At 53.8% G+C, this 17,449-nt stretch overlaps 1 protein-coding gene across 1 annotated transcript in view; it reads right to left on the minus strand.

Moving 5' to 3' along the window:
• LOC133264175 (zinc finger TRAF-type-containing protein 1-A-like) overlaps positions 1–17,449 on the minus strand; it is a 28,133-nt gene that overhangs the window by 5,258 nt on the left and 5,426 nt on the right. Inside the window, exon 2 of the mRNA XM_061444111.1 lies at positions 11,210–11,448. Coding sequence (XP_061300095.1) covers positions 11,210–11,448 — 239 coding nt within the window. The remainder of the gene's footprint in view (positions 1–11,209; positions 11,449–17,449) is intronic.

Below are 17,449 nucleotides of genomic sequence, written 5' to 3' on the forward strand. Positions count from 1 at the left end.
CCTGCAGGGAATACAACCCAGCATCATTCCCTGCAGGGAATACAACCCAGCATCATTCCTTGTTGGGAATACAACCCAGCATCATTCCCTGCAGGGAATACAACCCAGCATCATTCCCTGTTGGGAATACAACCCAGCATCATTCCTTGTTGGGAATACAACCCAGCATCATTCCTTGTTGGGAATACAACCCAGCATCATTCCCTGTTGGGAATACAACCCAGCCCCATTCCTTGTTGGGAATACAACCCAGCACCATTCCCTGCAGGGAATACAACCCAGCATCATTCCCTGTTGGGAATACAACCCAGCATCATTCCTTGTTGGGGATACAACCCAGCATCATTCCTTGTTGGGAATACAACCCAGCCCCATTCCTTGTTGGGAATACAACCCAGCCCCATTCCTTGTTGGGAATACAACCCAGCATCATTCCTTGTTGGGAATACAACCCAGCCCCATTCCTTGTTGGGAATACAACCCAGCACCATTCCCTGTTGGGAATACAACCCAGCATCATTCCTTGTTGGGAATACAACCCAGCATCATTCCCTGCAGGGAATACAACCCAGCATCATTCCTTGTTGGGAATACAACCCAGCATCATTCCTTGTTGGGAATACAACCCAGCATCATTCCCTGTTGGGAATACAACCCAGCATCATTCCCTGCAGGGAATACAACCCAGCATCATTCCTTGTTGGGAATACAACCCAGCATCATTCCCTGCAGGGAATACAACCCAGCATCATTCCTTGTTGGGAATACAACCCAGCATCATTCCCTGCAGGGAATACAACCCAGCACCATTCCCTGCAGGGAATACAACCCAGCATCATTCCCTGCAGGGAATACAACCCAGCATCATTCCTTGTTGGGAATACAACCCAGCATCATTCCCTGTTGGGAATACAACCCAGCATCATTCCCTGCAGGGAATACAACCCAGCATCATTCCTTGTTGGGAATACAACCCAGCATCATTCCTTGTTGGGAATACAACCCAGCATCATTCCTTGTTGGGAATACAACCCAGCATCATTCCTTGTTGGGAATACAACCCAGCACCATTCCTTGTTGGGAATACAACCCAGCATCATTCCTTGTTGGGAATACAACCCAGCATCATTCCTTGTTGGGAATACAACCCAGCATCATTCCTTGTTGGGAATACAACCCAGCATCATTCCCTGTTGGGAATACAACCCAGCATCATTCCCTGCAGGGAATACAACCCAGCATCATTCCTTGTTGGGAATACAACCCAGCATCATTCCTTGTTGGGAATACAACCCAGCACCATTCCCTGCAGGGAATACAACCCAGCATCATTCCTTGTTGGGAATACAACCCAGCATCATTCCCTGCAGGGAATACAACCCAGCACCATTCCCTGCAGGGAATACAACCCAGCATCATTCCCTGCAGGGAATACAACCCAGCATCATTCCTTGTTGGGAATACAACCCAGCATCATTCCCTGTTGGGAATACAACCCAGCATCATTCCCTGCAGGGAATACAACCCAGCATCATTCCTTGTTGGGAATACAACCCAGCATCATTCCTTGTTGGGAATACAACCCAGCACCATTCCTTGTTGGGAATACAACCCAGCACCATTCCTTGTTGGGAATACAACCCAGCATCATTCCCTGCAGGGAATACAACCCAGCATCATTCCCTGTTGGGAATACAACCCAGCATCATTCCTTGTTGGGAATACAACCCAGCATCATTCCTTGTTGGGAATACAACCCAGCACCATTCCTTGTTGGGAATACAACCCAGCATCATTCCCTGCAGGGAATACAACCCAGCATCATTCCCTGTTGGGAATACAACCCAGCATCATTCCCCGTTGGGAATACAACCCAGCACCATTCCCTGTTGGGAATACAACCCAGCATCATTCCTTGTTGGGAATACAACCCAGCATCATTCCCTGCAGGGAATACAACCCAGCATCATTCCCTGTTGGGAATACAACCCAGCACCATTCCCTGCAGGGAATACAACCCAGCATCATTCCCTGTTGGGAATACAACCCAGCATCATTCCTTGTTGGGAATACAACCCAGCACCATTCCTTGTTGGGAATACAACCCAGCACCATTCCCTGTTGGGAATACAACCCAGCATCATTCCTTGTTGGGAATACAACCCAGCATCATTCCCTGTTGGGAATACAACCCAGCACCATTCCCTGTTGGGAATACAACCCAGCATCATTCCCCGTTGGGAATACAACCCAGCATCATTCCCCGTTGGGAATACAACCCAGCATCATTCCCTGTTGGGAATACAACCCAGCATCATTCCTTGTTGGGAATACAACCCAGCATCATTCCCTGTTGGGAATACAACCCAGCACCATTCCCTGTTGGGAATACAACCCAGCATCATTCCCCGTTGGGAATACAACCCAGCATCATTCCTTGTTGGGAATACAACCCAGCACCATTCCTTGTTGGGAATACAACCCAGCACCATTCCTTGTTGGGAATACAACCCAGCATCATTCCCTGCAGGGAATACAACCCAGCATCATTCCCTGTTGGGAATACAACCCAGCATCATTCCTTGTTGGGAATACAACCCAGCACCATTCCTTGTTGGGAATACAACCCAGCATCATTCCCTGCAGGGAATACAACCCAGCATCATTCCCTGTTGGGAATACAACCCAGCATCATTCCCCGTTGGGAATACAACCCAGCACCATTCCCTGTTGGGAATACAACCCAGCATCATTCCTTGTTGGGAATACAACCCAGCATCATTCCCTGCAGGGAATACAACCCAGCACCATTCCCTGCAGGGAATACAACCCAGCATCATTCCCTGTTGGGAATACAACCCAGCATCATTCCTTGTTGGGGATACAACCCAGCATCATTCCTTGTTGGGAATACAACCCAGCACCATTCCTTGTTGGGAATACAACCCAGCACCATTCCCTGTTGGGAATACAACCCAGCATCATTCCTTGTTGGGAATACAACCCAGCATCATTCCCTGTTGGGAATACAACCCAGCATCATTCCCCGTTGGGAATACAACCCAGCATCATTCCCCGTTGGGAATACAACCCAGCATCATTCCCCGTTGGGAATACAACCCAGCATCATTCCTTGTTGGGAATACAACCCAGCATCATTCCCTGTTGGGAATACAACCCAGCACCATTCCCTGTTGGGAATACAACCCAGCATCATTCCCCGTTGGGAATACAACCCAGCATCATTCCTTGTTGGGAATACAACCCAGCACCATTCCTTGTTGGGAATACAACCCAGCACCATTCCTTGTTGGGAATACAACCCAGCATCATTCCCTGTTGGGAATACAACCCAGCCCCATTCCTTGGTGGGAATACAACCCAGCACCATTCCTTGTTGGGAATACAACCCAGCATCATTCCCTGTTGGGAATACAACCCAGCACCATTCCCTGCAGGGAATACAACCCAGCACCATTCCCTGCAGGGAATACAACCCAGCATCATTCCTTGTTGGGAATACAACCCAGCACCATTCCCTGCTGGGAATACAACCCAGCATCATTCCCTGTTGGGAATACAACCCAGCATCATTCCTTGTTGGGAATACAACCCAGCATCATTCCTTGTTGGGAATACAACCCAGCACCATTCCCTGCAGGGAATACAACCCAGCACCATTCCCTGCTGGGAATACAACCCAGCATCATTCCTTGTTGGGAATACAACCCAGCATCATTCCTTGTTGGGAATACAACCCAGCATCATTCCCTGTTGGGAATACAACCCAGCACCATTCCCTGCTGGGAATACAACCCAGCATCATTCCTTGTTGGGAATACAACCCAGCCCCATTCCTTGTTGGGAATACAACCCAGCCCCATTCCTTGTTGGGAATACAACCCAGCATCATTCCCTGTTGGGAATACAACCCAGCAGCATTCCCTGTTGGGAATACAACCCAGCAGCATTCCCTGTTGGAAACAGAGGTCCTGATCTCCATTCCCAGCACCATTCCCTGCTGAGAATACAGGTCCTGGGCACCATCCCAGCACCATTCCCTGTTGGAAACAGAGCCCAGCACCATTCCCTGTTGCAAACACATCCCAGCACCATTCCCTGTTGGAAACAGAGGTCCTGATCTCCATTCCCAGCATCATTCCCTGCTGGAAATACAGGTCCTGGACACCATCCCAGCACCATTCCCTGTTGGAAACAGAGCCCAGCACCATTCCCTGTTGGAAAGAGAGGTCCTGATCTCCATTCCCAGCACCATTCCCTGCTGGAAATACAGGTCCTGCTCTCCATCCCAGCACCATTCCCTGTTGGAAACAGAGCCCAGCCCCATTCCCTGTTGGAAACAGAGGTCCTGATCTCCATTCCCAGCAGCATTCCCTGCTGAGAATACAAGTCCTGGACACCATCCCAGCACCATTCCCTGTTGGAAGCAGAGCCCAGCACCACTCCCTGTTGGAAATACAGGTCACGGACATCATCCCCAGCACCATTCCCTGTTGGAAACACAGCCCAGCACCATTCCCTGCTGGAAACACATGTCCTGCTCTCCATCCCAGCACCATTCCCTGTTGGAAATACAGGTCACGGACATCATCCCCAGCACCATTCCCTGTTGGAAACACAGCCCAGCACCATTCCCTGCTGAGAACACACATCCCAGACACCACCCCAGCAGAATGCCCTGTTCGGAACCCAGCCCAGCATCATTCCCTGTTGGAAATACAGGTCCTGAACATCATCCTCAGCACCATTCCCTGTTGGAAATACATGTCTTGGTCTCCATCCCCACCACCATTCCCTGTTGGAAACAGAGCTCCTGGTCTCCATCCCCAGCACCATTCCCTATTGGAAACAGAGCCCATCCCCATTCCCTGTTGGAAATACAGGTACTGGTCTCCATCCCCACCACCATTCCCTGTTGGGAACCCAGCCCTGCACCATTCCCTGCTGAGAATACACATCCCAGCCACCATCCCAGCACCATTCCCTTCTGGGAACCCAGCCCAGCACCATTCCCTGCTGGAAATACACATCCCAGACACCATCCCATCCCCATTCCCTGTTAGAAACACAGCTCCTGCTCTCCATCCCCATCCCCATTCCCTGTTAGAAACACAGCTCCTGCTCTCCATCCCCATCCCCATTCCCTGTTAGAAACACAGCTCCTGCTCCCCATCCCCATTCCCTGTTGGAAACACAGCTCCTGCTCTCCATCCCCATCCCCATTCCCTGTAGGAAACACAGCTCCTGCTCTCCATCCCCATTCCCTGTTGGAAACACAGCTCCTGCTCTCCATCCCCATCCCCATTCCCTCTTAGAAACACAGCTCCTGCTCTCCATCCCCATCCCCATTCCCTGTTGGAAACACAGCTCCTGCTCTCCATCCCTATCCCCATTCCCTCTTAGAAACACAGCTCCTGCTCTCCATCCCCATCCCCATTCCCTGTTGGAAACACAATTCCTGCTCTCCATCCCCATCCCCATTCCCTGTAGGAAACACAGCTCCTGCTCTCCATCCCCATCCCCATTCCCTGTTGGAAACACAGCTCCTGCTCTCCCTCCCCATCCATCCATGGGTCCCCATCCCCTGTTGGAAACACAGCTCCTGCTCTCCATCCCCATCCCCATTCCCTGTTGGAAACACAGCTCCTGCTCTCCATCCCCATCCCCATTCCCTGTAGGAAACACAGCTCCTGCTCTCCATCCCCATCCCCTGTTGGAAACACAGCTCCTGCTCTCCATCCCCATCCCCATTCCCTGTTGGAAACACAGGCCAGCACCGTTCCCTGTTAGAAACACAGCTCCTGCTCTCCATCCCCATCCCCATTCCCTGTTGGGAACCCAGCCCATCCCATCCCCATTCCCTGTTGGAAACACAGCTCCTGCTCTCCATCCCCAGCAGCTTTCCCTGTTGGGAACCCATCCCAGCACCATTCCCTGTTGGAAACACAGCTCCTGCTCTCCATCCCCATACCCTGTTAGAAACACAGCTCCTGCTCTCCATCCCCAGCAGCTTTCCCTGTTGGGAACCCAGCCCATCCCCATTCCCTGTTGGAAACACAGCTCCTGCTCTCCATCCCCATCCCCATCCCCATTCCCTGTTGGAAACACAGGCCAGCAACGTTCCCTGTTAGAAACACAGCTCCTGCTCTCCATCCCCATTCCCTGTTGGAAACACAGCTCCTGCTCTCCATCCCCATTCCCTGTTGGGAACCCAGCCCATCCCATCCCCATTCCCTGCTGGAAACACAGCTCCTGCTCTCCCTCCCCATCCCCATTCCCTGTTGGAAACACAGCTCCTGCTCTCCATCCCCATCCCCATTCCCTGTTGGAAACACAGCTCCTGCTCTCCATCCCCATTCCCTGTTGGAAACACAGCTCCTGCTCTCCATCCCCATCCCCATTCCCTGTTGGAAACACAGCTCCTGCTCTCCATCCCCATCCCCATTCCCTGTAGGAAACACAGCTCCTGCTCTCCATCCCCATCCCCATTCCCTGTTGGAAACACAGCTCCTGCTCTCCATCCCCATCCCCATTCCCTGTTGGAAACACAGCTCCTGCTCTCCATCCCCATCCCCATTCCCTGTTAGAAACACAGCTCCTGCTCTCCATCCCCATCCCCATTCCCTGTTGGAAACACAGGCCAGCACCGTTCCCTGTTAGAAACACAGCTCCTGCTCTCCATCCCCATTCCCTGTTGGGAACCCAGCCCATCCCATCCCCATTCCCTGTTAGAAACACAGCTCCTGCTCTCCATCCCCATCCCCATTCCCTGTTGGGAACCCAGCCCATCCCCATTCCCTGCAGGAAACACAGCTCCTGCTCTCCATCCCCATCCCCATTCCCTGTTGGAAACACAGCTCCTGCTCTCCATCCCCATCCCCATTCCCTGTTAGAAACACAGCTCCTGCTCTCCATCCCCATCCCCATTCCCTGTTGGAAACACAGCTCCTGCTCTCCATCCCCATCCCCATTCCCTGTTGGAAACACAGCTCCTGCTCTCCATCCCCATCCCCATTCCCTGTTAGAAACACAGCTCCTGCTCTCCCTCCCCATCCCCATTCCCTGTTGGAAACACAGCTCCTGCTCTCCATCCCCATCCCCATTCCCTGTTAGAAACACAGCTCCTGCTCTCCCTCCCCATCCATCCATGGGTCCCCATCCCCTGTTGGAAACACAGCTCCTGCTCTCCATCCCCATCCCCATTCCCTGTTGGAAACACAGGCCAGCACCGTTCCCTGTTAGAAACACAGCTCCTGCTCTCCATCCCCATCCCCATTCCCTGTTGGGAACCCATCCCAGCTCCATTCCCTGTAGGAAACACAGCTCCTGCTCTCCATCCCCAGCACCATTCCCTGTTGGGAACCCAGCCCTGCACTGTTCCCTGTTGGAAACACAGCTCCTGCTCTCCATCCCCATCCCCATCCCCTGTTAGAAACACAGCTCCTGCTCTCCATCCCCATCCCCATTCCCTGTAGGAAACACAGCTCCTGCTCTCCATCCCCATTCCCTGTTGGAAACAAAGCTCCTGCTCTCCATCCCCATTCCCTGTTGGAAACACAGCTCCTGCTCTCCCTCCCCATCCATCCATGGGTCCCCATCCCCTGTTGGAAACACAGCTCCTGCTCTCCATCCCCATCCCCATTCCCTGTTGGAAACACAGCTCCTGCTCTCCATCCCCATCCCCATTCCCTGTAGGAAACACAGCTCCTGCTCTCCATCCCCATCCCCTGTTGGAAACACAGCTCCTGCTCTCCATCCCCATCCCCATTCCCTGTTGGAAACACAGGCCAGCACCGTTCCCTGTTAGAAACACAGCTCCTGCTCTCCATCCCCATCCCCATTCCCTGTTGGGAACCCAGCCCATCCCATCCCCATTCCCTGTTGGAAACACAGCTCCTGCTCTCCATCCCCAGCAGCTTTCCCTGTTGGGAACCCATCCCAGCACCATTCCCTGTTGGAAACACAGCTCCTGCTCTCCATCCCCATACCCTGTTAGAAACACAGCTCCTGCTCTCCATCCCCAGCAGCTTTCCCTGTTGGGAACCCAGCCCATCCCCATTCCCTGTTGGAAACACAGCTCCTGCTCTCCATCCCCATCCCCATCCCCATTCCCTGTTGGAAACACAGGCCAGCAACGTTCCCTGTTAGAAACACAGCTCCTGCTCTCCATCCCCATTCCCTGTTGGAAACACAGCTCCTGCTCTCCATCCCCATCCCCATTCCCTGTTGGAAACACAGCTCCTGCTCTCCATCCCCATCCCCATTCCCTGTAGGAAACACAGCTCCTGCTCTCCATCCCCATCCCCATTCCCTGTTGGAAACACAGCTCCTGCTCTCCATCCCCATCCCCATTCCCTGTTGGAAACACAGCTCCTGCTCTCCATCCCCATCCCCATTCCCTGTTAGAAACACAGCTCCTGCTCTCCATCCCCATCCCCATTCCCTGTTGGAAACACAGGCCAGCACCGTTCCCTGTTAGAAACACAGCTCCTGCTCTCCATCCCCATTCCCTGTTGGGAACCCAGCCCATCCCATCCCCATTCCCTGTTAGAAACACAGCTCCTGCTCTCCATCCCCATCCCCATTCCCTGTTGGGAACCCAGCCCATCCCCATTCCCTGCAGGAAACACAGCTCCTGCTCTCCATCCCCATCCCCATTCCCTGTTGGAAACACAGCTCCTGCTCTCCATCCCCATCCCCATTCCCTGTTAGAAACACAGCTCCTGCTCTCCATCCCCATCCCCATTCCCTGTTGGAAACACAGCTCCTGCTCTCCATCCCCATCCCCATTCCCTGTTGGAAACACAGCTCCTGCTCTCCATCCCCATCCCCATTCCCTGTTAGAAACACAGCTCCTGCTCTCCCTCCCCATCCCCATTCCCTGTTGGAAACACAGCTCCTGCTCTCCATCCCCATCCCCATTCCCTGTTAGAAACACAGCTCCTGCTCTCCATCCCCATCCCCATTCCCTGTTAGAAACACAGCTCCTGCTCTCCATCCCCATTCCCTGTTGGAAACACAGCTCCTGCTCTCCATCCCCATCCCCATTCCCTGTTGGAAACACAGCTCCTGCTCTCCCTCCCCATCCATCCATGGGTCCCCATCCCCTGTTGGAAACACAGCTCCTGCTTTCCATCCCCATCCCCATTTTCTGTTAGAAACACAGCTCCTGCTCTCCATCCCCATCCCCATTCCCTGTAGGAAACACAGCTCCTGCTCTCCATCCCCATCCCCATTCCCTGTTGGAAACACAGCTCCTGCTCTCCCTCCCCATCCATCCATGGGTCCCCATCCCCTGTTGGAAACACAGCTCCTGCTTTCCATCCCCATCCCCATTTTCTGTTAGAAACACAGCTCCTGCTCTCCATCCCCATCCCCATTCCCTGCAGGAAACACAGCTCCTGCTCTCCATCCCCATCCCCATTCCCTGTTGGAAACACAGCTCCTGCTCTCCATCCCCATTCCCTGTTGGAAACACAGCTCCTGCTCTCCATCCCCATCCCCATTCCCTGTTGGAAACACAGCTCCTGCTCTCCATCCCCATCCCCATTCCCTGTAGGAAACACAGCTCCTGCTCTCCATCCCCATCCCCATTCCCTGTTGGAAACACAGCTCCTGCTCTCCATCCCCATCCCCATTCCCTGTTGGAAACACAGCTCCTGCTCTCCATCCCCATCCCCATTCCCTGTTAGAAACACAGCTCCTGCTCTCCATCCCCATCCCCATTCCCTGTTGGAAACACAGGCCAGCACCGTTCCCTGTTAGAAACACAGCTCCTGCTCTCCATCCCCATTCCCTGTTGGGAACCCAGCCCATCCCATCCCCATTCCCTGTTAGAAACACAGCTCCTGCTCTCCATCCCCATCCCCATTCCCTGTTGGGAACCCAGCCCATCCCCATTCCCTGCAGGAAACACAGCTCCTGCTCTCCATCCCCATCCCCATTCCCTGTTGGAAACACAGCTCCTGCTCTCCATCCCCATCCCCATTCCCTGTTAGAAACACAGCTCCTGCTCTCCATCCCCATCCCCATTCCCTGTTGGAAACACAGCTCCTGCTCTCCATCCCCATCCCCATTCCCTGTTGGAAACACAGCTCCTGCTCTCCATCCCCATCCCCATTCCCTGTTAGAAACACAGCTCCTGCTCTCCCTCCCCATCCCCATTCCCTGTTGGAAACACAGCTCCTGCTCTCCATCCCCATCCCCATTCCCTGTAGGAAACACAGCTCCTGCTCTCCATCCCCATCCCCATTCCCTGTTGGAAACACAGCTCCTGCTCTCCATCCCCATTCCCTGTTGGAAACACAGCTCCTGCTCTCCATCCCCATCCCCATTCCCTGTTGGAAACACAGCTCCTTCTCTCCCTCCCCATCCATCCATGGGTCCCCATCCCCTGTTGGAAACACAGCTCCTGCTCTCCATCCCCATCCCCATTCCCTGTTGGAAACACAGGCCAGCACCGTTCCCTGTTAGAAACACAGCTCCTGCTCTCCATCCCCATCCCCATTCCCTGTTGGAAACACAGCTCCTGCTCTCCATCCCCATTCCCTGCTGGAAACACAGCTCCTGCTCTCCATCTCCATCCCCATTCCCTGTTAGAAACACAGCTCCTGCTCCCCATCCCCATTCCCTGTTGGAAACACAGCTCCTGCTCTCCATCCCCATTCCCTGCTGGAAACACAGCTCCTGCTCTCCATCCCCATCCCCATTCCCTGCTGGAAACACAGCTCCTGCTCTCCATCCCCATCCCCATTCCCTGTTGGAAACACAGCTCCTGCTCTCCCTCCCCATCCATCCATGGGTCCCCATCCCCTGTTGAAAACACAACTCCAGCTCTCCACCCCCTTCCCCTGCTGTTACCAACCCACCTCCCCTCTCCCTCCCCATCCATCCACCCACCCATGTGTCCCCATCCCCATTCCCTGTTGGAAACACAGCCCCTGCTCTCCCTCCCCATCCCCATTCCCTGTTGGAAACACAGCTCCTGCTCTCCATCCCCATCCCCATTCCCTGTAGGAAACACAGCTCCTTCTCTCCCTCCCCATCCATCCATGGGTCCCCATCCCCTGTTGAAAACACAACTCCAGCTCTCCACCCCCTCCCCTGCTGTTACCAACCCACCTCCCCTCTCCCTCCCCATCCATCCTTCGATCCCCATCCCCATTCCCCTGCATCCCTCCGCCGGTACCTATCCTGACACTCGTCCTTCTGGTGCCGGTCGAGCAGGGAGCGGGGGAACTGGCGGGTGCAGAAGGCGCACTCGGAGGGCAGCTCGCTCACGGCCTTCTCCACGGCCAGGTTCCTGCAGCACAGGCTCTTGCTGATCTCGCAGCGGCAGTTGGGACACGTCGCCTGCTCCTCCTTGAGCCGAGCGTCCGCCAGCAGGTGGATGAAGCACCCGGCGCACATCAGGTGCCCGTTGGTGCACTGCGGGGGGGAGAACGGGGACGGAGGGGGTCAGGGAACGGAGGGGGCAGTGGGGAAAAGGAGGGGGGTCCTATATGGATGCGCTTCAATGGGGTGGGGATGGGTTAATAGGAAGGGGGGGAATTTGGATGCTGAGGGGGTGAGGAGCTAAAAGAAGGTGGGAACGAGGGAATGGAGGCTTGGAATTGCATTGAACCCAACCAGCAGCTCCATAGGGATCAATGGCACAAGGGGGGTGGGTCCTATATGGAAGCATCTCAATGGGGTGGGGATGGGTTAACAGGAAGGGGGGGGTGAAGCTTGGGTTGGGATAACCTAAAAGGAGTTGGGAAGAAGGGAATGGAGGCTTGGAATTGCATCGAAGCCAAGCATCAGATCCATAGGGATCAATGGCACAAGGGGCTTGGATCCTATATGGAAGCGCCTCAATGGGGTGGGGATGGGTTAAAAGGAAGGGGGGGGGAATTCGGATGCTGAGGGGGTGAGGAGCTAAAAGAAGGTGGGAATGAGGAGGTGGAATTGCATTGAAACCAAGCATCAGTTCCTTAGGGATCAATGGCACAAGGGGTTGGGTCCTATATGGATGCGCTTCAATGGGGTGGGGATGGGTTAATAGGAAGGGGGGGAATTTGGATGCTGAGGGGGTGAGGAGCTAAAAGGAGGTGGGAATGAGGAGGTGGAATTGCATTGAAACCAAGCATCAGTTCCATAGGGATCAATGGCACAAGGGGTTGGGTCCTATATGGATGCGCTTCAATGGGGTAGGGATGGGTTAATAGGAAGGGGGGGAATTTGGATGCTGAGGGGGTGAGGAGCTAAAAGGAGGTGGGAATGAGGAGGTGGAATTGCATTGAAACCAAGCATCAGTTCCATAGGGATCAATGGCACAAGGGGGTTGGGTCCTATATGGAAGCACCTCAATGGGGTGGTGATGGCTTAAAAGGAAGGGGGGGTGAAGCCTGGGGTTGGGATGAGCTGAAAGGAGTTGGGAAGAAGGGAATGGAGGCTTGGAATTGCATTGAACCCAACCAGCAGCTCCATAGGGATCAATGGCACAAGGGGGGTGGGTCCTATATGGAAGCACCTCAATGGGGTGGGGATGGGTTAACAGGAAACGGGGGGTGAAGCTTGGGTTGGGATAACCTAAAAGGAGTTGGGAAGAAGGGAATGGAGGTGTGGAATTGCATCGAAGCCAAGCATCAGATCCATAGGGATCAATGCCACAAGGGGGTTGGGTCCTATATGGATGCGCTTCAATGGGGTGGGGATGGGTTAATAGGAAGGGGGGGGGAATTCGGATGCTGAGGGGGTGAGGAGCTAAAAGGAGGTGGGAATGAGGAAGTGGAGGCTTGGAATTGCATTGAACCCAACCAGCAGCTCCATAGGGATCAATGGCACAAGGGGCTTGGATCCTATATGGAAGCGCCTCAATGGGGTGGTGATGGGTTAATAAGAAGGGGGGGTGAATCTGGATGCTGAGGGGGTGAGGAGCTAAAAGGAGGTGGGAATGAGGAGGTGGAATTGCATTGAAACCAAGCATCAGTTCCATAGGGATCAATGGCACAAGGGGGGGGTCATACATGGAAGCACCTCAATGGGGTGGGGATGGGTTAATAAGAAGGGGGGGTGAAGCCTGGGGTTGGGATGAGCTGAAAGGAGTTGGGAAGAAGGGAATGGAGGCTTGGAATTGCATTGAACCCAACCAGCAGCTCCATAGGGATCAATGGCACAAGGGGGGTGGGTCCTATATGGAAGCATCTCAATGGGGTGGGGATGGGTTAACAGGAAACGGGGGGTGAAGCTTGGGTTGGGATAACCTAAAAGGAGTTGGGAAGAAGGGAATGGAGGTGTGGAATTGCATCGAAGCCAAGCATCAGATCCATAGGGATCAATGGCACAAGGGGGTTGGGTCCTATATGGAAGCACCTCAATGGGGTGGTGATGGCTTAAAAGGAAGGGGGGAGGAATTGGGATGCTGAGGGGGTGAGGAGCTAAAAGAAGGTGGGAATGAAGAGGTGGAATTGCATTGAAACCAAGCATCAGATCCATAGGGATCAATGGCACAAGGGGGTTGGGTCCTATATGGAAGCACCTCAATGGGGTGGGGATGGGTTAATAAGAAGGGGGGGTGAATCCGGATGCTGAGGGTGTGAGGAGCTAAAAGAAGGTGGGAATGAGGAAGTGGAACTGCATTGAAACCAAGCATCAGTTCCATAGGGATCAATGGCACAAGGGGGTTGGGTCCTATATGGAAGCACCTCAATGGGGTGGTGATGGCTTAAAAGGAAGGGGGGGTGAAGCCTGGGGTTGGGATGAGCTGAAAGGTGTTGGGAAGAAGGGAATAGAGGCTTGGAATTGCATTGAACCCAACCAGCAGCTCCATAGGGATCAATGGCACAAGGGGGGTGGGTCCTATATGGAAGCACCTCAATGGGGTGGGGATGGGTTAACAGCAAACGGGGGGTGAAGCTTGGGTTGGGATAACCTAAAAGGAGTTGGGAAGAAGGGAATGGAGGTGTGGAATTGCATCGAAGCCAAGCATCAGATCCATAGGGATCAATGGCACAAGGGGGTTGGGTCCTATATGGATGCGCTTCAATGGGGTGGGGATGGGTTAATAGGAAGGGGGGGGGAATTCGGATGCTGAGGGGGTGAGGAGCTAAAAGAAGGTGGGAATGAGGAAGTGGAGGCTTGGAATTGCATTGAACCCAACCAGCAGCTCCATAGGGATCAATGGCACAAGGGGCTTGGATCCTATATGGAAGCACCTCAATGGGGTGGGGATGGGTTAATAAGAACGGGGGGTGAATCTGGATGCTAAGGGGGTGAGGAGCTAAAAGGAGGTGGGAATGAAGAAGTGGAATTGCATTGAAACCAAGCATCAGATCCATAGGGATCAATGGCACAAGGGGGTTGGGTCCTATATGGAAGCACCTCAATGGGGTGGTGATGGGTTAAAAGGAAGGGGGGGTGAAGCCTGGGGTTGGGATGAGCTGAAAGGAGTTGGGAAAAAGGGAATGGAGGCTTGGAACTGCATCGAAGCCAAGCATCAGATCCATAGGGATCAATGGCACTAGGGGTTGGGTCCTATATGGAAGCGCCTCAATGGGGTGGTGATGGGTTAATAAGAAGGGGGGGTGAATCTGGATGCTGAGGGGGTGAGGAGCTAAAAGGAGGTGGGAATGAGGAGGTGGAATTGCATTGAAACCAAGAATCAGATCCATAGGGATCAATGGCACAAGGGGGGGGTCATACATGGAAGCGCCTCAATGGGGTGGGGATGGGTTAATAAGAAGGGGGGGTGAAGAGTGGGGCTGGGATGAGCTGAAAGGTGTTGGGAAAAAGGGAATGGAGGCTTGGAATTGCATCGAAGCCAAGCATCAGATCCATAGGGATCAATGGCACTAGGGGTTGGGTCCTATATGGATGCGCTTCAATGGGGTGGGGATGGGTTAATAGGAAGGGGGGGGGAATTTGGATGCTGAGGGGGTGACGAGCTAAAAGGAGGTGGGAATGAGGAGGTGGAATTGCATTGAAACCAAGCATCAGATCCATAGGGGTCAGCCATAGGGATCAATGGGGAAAGGGGGTTGGGTCCTACATGGAACGGTCTCAATGCGTTGGTTATGGGTGCAGGTGACAGGAAGGGGGGGTTGAATCCTGATGCTGAGGGAGTGAGGACCTAAAAGGAGGTGGGAATGAGGAAGTGGAGGCTTGGAATTGCATTGAACCCAACCAGCAGCTCCATAGGGATCAATGGCACAAGGGGGGTGGGTCCTATATGGAAGCACCTCAATGGGGTGGGGATGGGTTAACAGGAAGGGGGGGTGAAGCCTGGGGTTGGGATGAGCTGAAAGGTGTTGGGAAAAAGGGAATGGAGGCTTGGAATTGCATCGAAGCCAAGCATCAGATCCATAGGGATCAATGGCACTAGGGGTTGGGTCCTATATGGATGCGCTTCAATGGGGTGGGGATGGGTTAATAGGAAGGGGGGAGGAATTTGGATGCTGAGGGGGTGAGGAGCTAAAAGGAGGTGGGAATGAGGAGGTGGAATTGCATTGAAACCAAGCATCAGATCCATAGGGATCAATGGCACAAGGGGGTTGGGTCCTATATGGAAGCACCTCAATGGGGTGGGGATGGGTTAAAAGGAAGGGGGGGTGAAGAGTGGGGCTGGGACGAGCTGAAAGGAGTTGGGAAGAAGGGAATGGAGGCTTGGAATTGCATTGAACCCAACCAGCAGCTCCATAGGGATCAATGGCACAAGGGGGGTGGGTCCTACATGGAAGCGCCTCAATGGGGTGGGAATGGGTTAATAAGAAGGGGGGGTGAAGCCTGGCGTTGGGATGAGCTGAAAGGAGTTGGGAAGAAGGGAATGGAGGCTTGGAATTGCATCGAAGCCAAGCATCAGATCCATAGGGATCAATGGCCCAAGGGGTTGGGTCCTATATGGATGCGCTTCAATGGGGTGGTGATGGGTTAATAGGAAGGGGGGGTGAATCTGGATGCTGAGGGGGTGAGGAGCTAAAAGGAGGTGGGAATGAGGAGGTGGAATTGCATTGAAACCAAGCATCAGATCCATAGGGATCAATGGCACAAGGGGGGGGTCATACATGGAAGCACCTCAATGGGGTGGGGATGGGTTAATAGGAAGGGGGTTTGAATCCTAATGCCGAGGGTGTGAGCTAAAAAAAGGAGGGAATGAGGAAGTGGAGGCTTGGAATTGCATTGAAACCAACCAGCAGCTCCATAGGGATCAATGGCACAAGGGGCTTGGATCCTATATGGAAGCACCTCAATGGGGTGGGGATGGCTTAAAAGGAAGGGGGGGGGGAATTGGGATGCTGAGGGGGTGAGGAGCTAAAAGGAGGTGGGAATGAGGAAGTGGAATTGCATTGAAACCAAGCATCAGATCCATAGGGATCAATGGCACAAGGGGGTTGGGTCCTATATGGAAGCACCTCAATGGGGTGGTGATGGGTTAATAAGAAGGGGGGGTGAAGCCTGGGGTTGGGATGAGCTGAAAGGAGTTGGGAAGAAGGGAATGGAGGCTTGGAATTGCATCGAAGCCAAGCATCAGATCCATAGGGATCAATGGCACAAGGGGGGTGGGTCCTATATGGAAGCGCCTCAATGGGGTGGTGATGGGTTAATAAGAAGGGGGGGTGAAGCCTGGGGTTGGGATGAGCTAAAAGGTGTTGGGAAGAAGGGAATGGAGGCTTGGAATTGCACTGAACCCAACCAGCAGCTCCATAGGGATCAATGGCACAAGGGGGGTGGGTCCTATATGGAAGCGCCTCAATGGGGTGGGGATGAGTTAACAGGAAGGGGGGGTGAAGCCTGGGGTTGGGATAACCTAAAAAGGAGTTGGGAAGAAGGGAATGGAGGCTTGGAATTGAGCTGAAACCAACCAGCAGCTCCATTATCCACAAAGGGAATCCATAGGGATCCATCAGCCAGGGAAAGGTGGGATCATGTCCCACATGGAACACCACTGGTCATGGGTGTAGGGCACAGCAAGGGGGGCTTGAACCCTGATGCTGAGGGTGCGAGGACCTAAAAGGAGGTGGGAATGAGGAAGGGGAGGCTTGGAATTCCACTGAACCCAACCAGCAGCTCCATAGGGATCCACAGGGATCCATCAGCACCGGGGGAAGGTGGGCTGGGAGCCCGGATGGTCCCAAGAATCCACCCCAAACAGAGGGATGCTGGGGGTAGGTGACACCAAGAGGCAGCCGCATCCTGATCCAGGGCTTTTGGTGGCTCCAGGGTTGGGATAACCCAGAAACAGTTGGGAATAGGGATGTGGAGGCTTTGGAATTGCACTGAAACCATCGGCTCCATCACTGGGAAAGAGGATCCATATGGATCCTGTGGGGTCACGTCCCAGCTGGTCCCAAGAAGCCATCCCAACATGGAGATCCCAATGGTTGAATCCCAGTGCTGGTGTTCCATGTCTCCGGGGTTGGGATAACCCAGAAACAGTTGGGAATAGGGATGT

This window comes from Pezoporus flaviventris, unplaced genomic scaffold, assembly GCF_033815535.1.
Source record: "Pezoporus flaviventris isolate CSIRO_AGI_PZ_B2104156 unplaced genomic scaffold, CSIRO_AGI_Pfla_v1 ptg000692l, whole genome shotgun sequence".
Classification (NCBI taxonomy): Eukaryota; Metazoa; Chordata; class Aves; order Psittaciformes; family Psittacidae; genus Pezoporus; species Pezoporus flaviventris.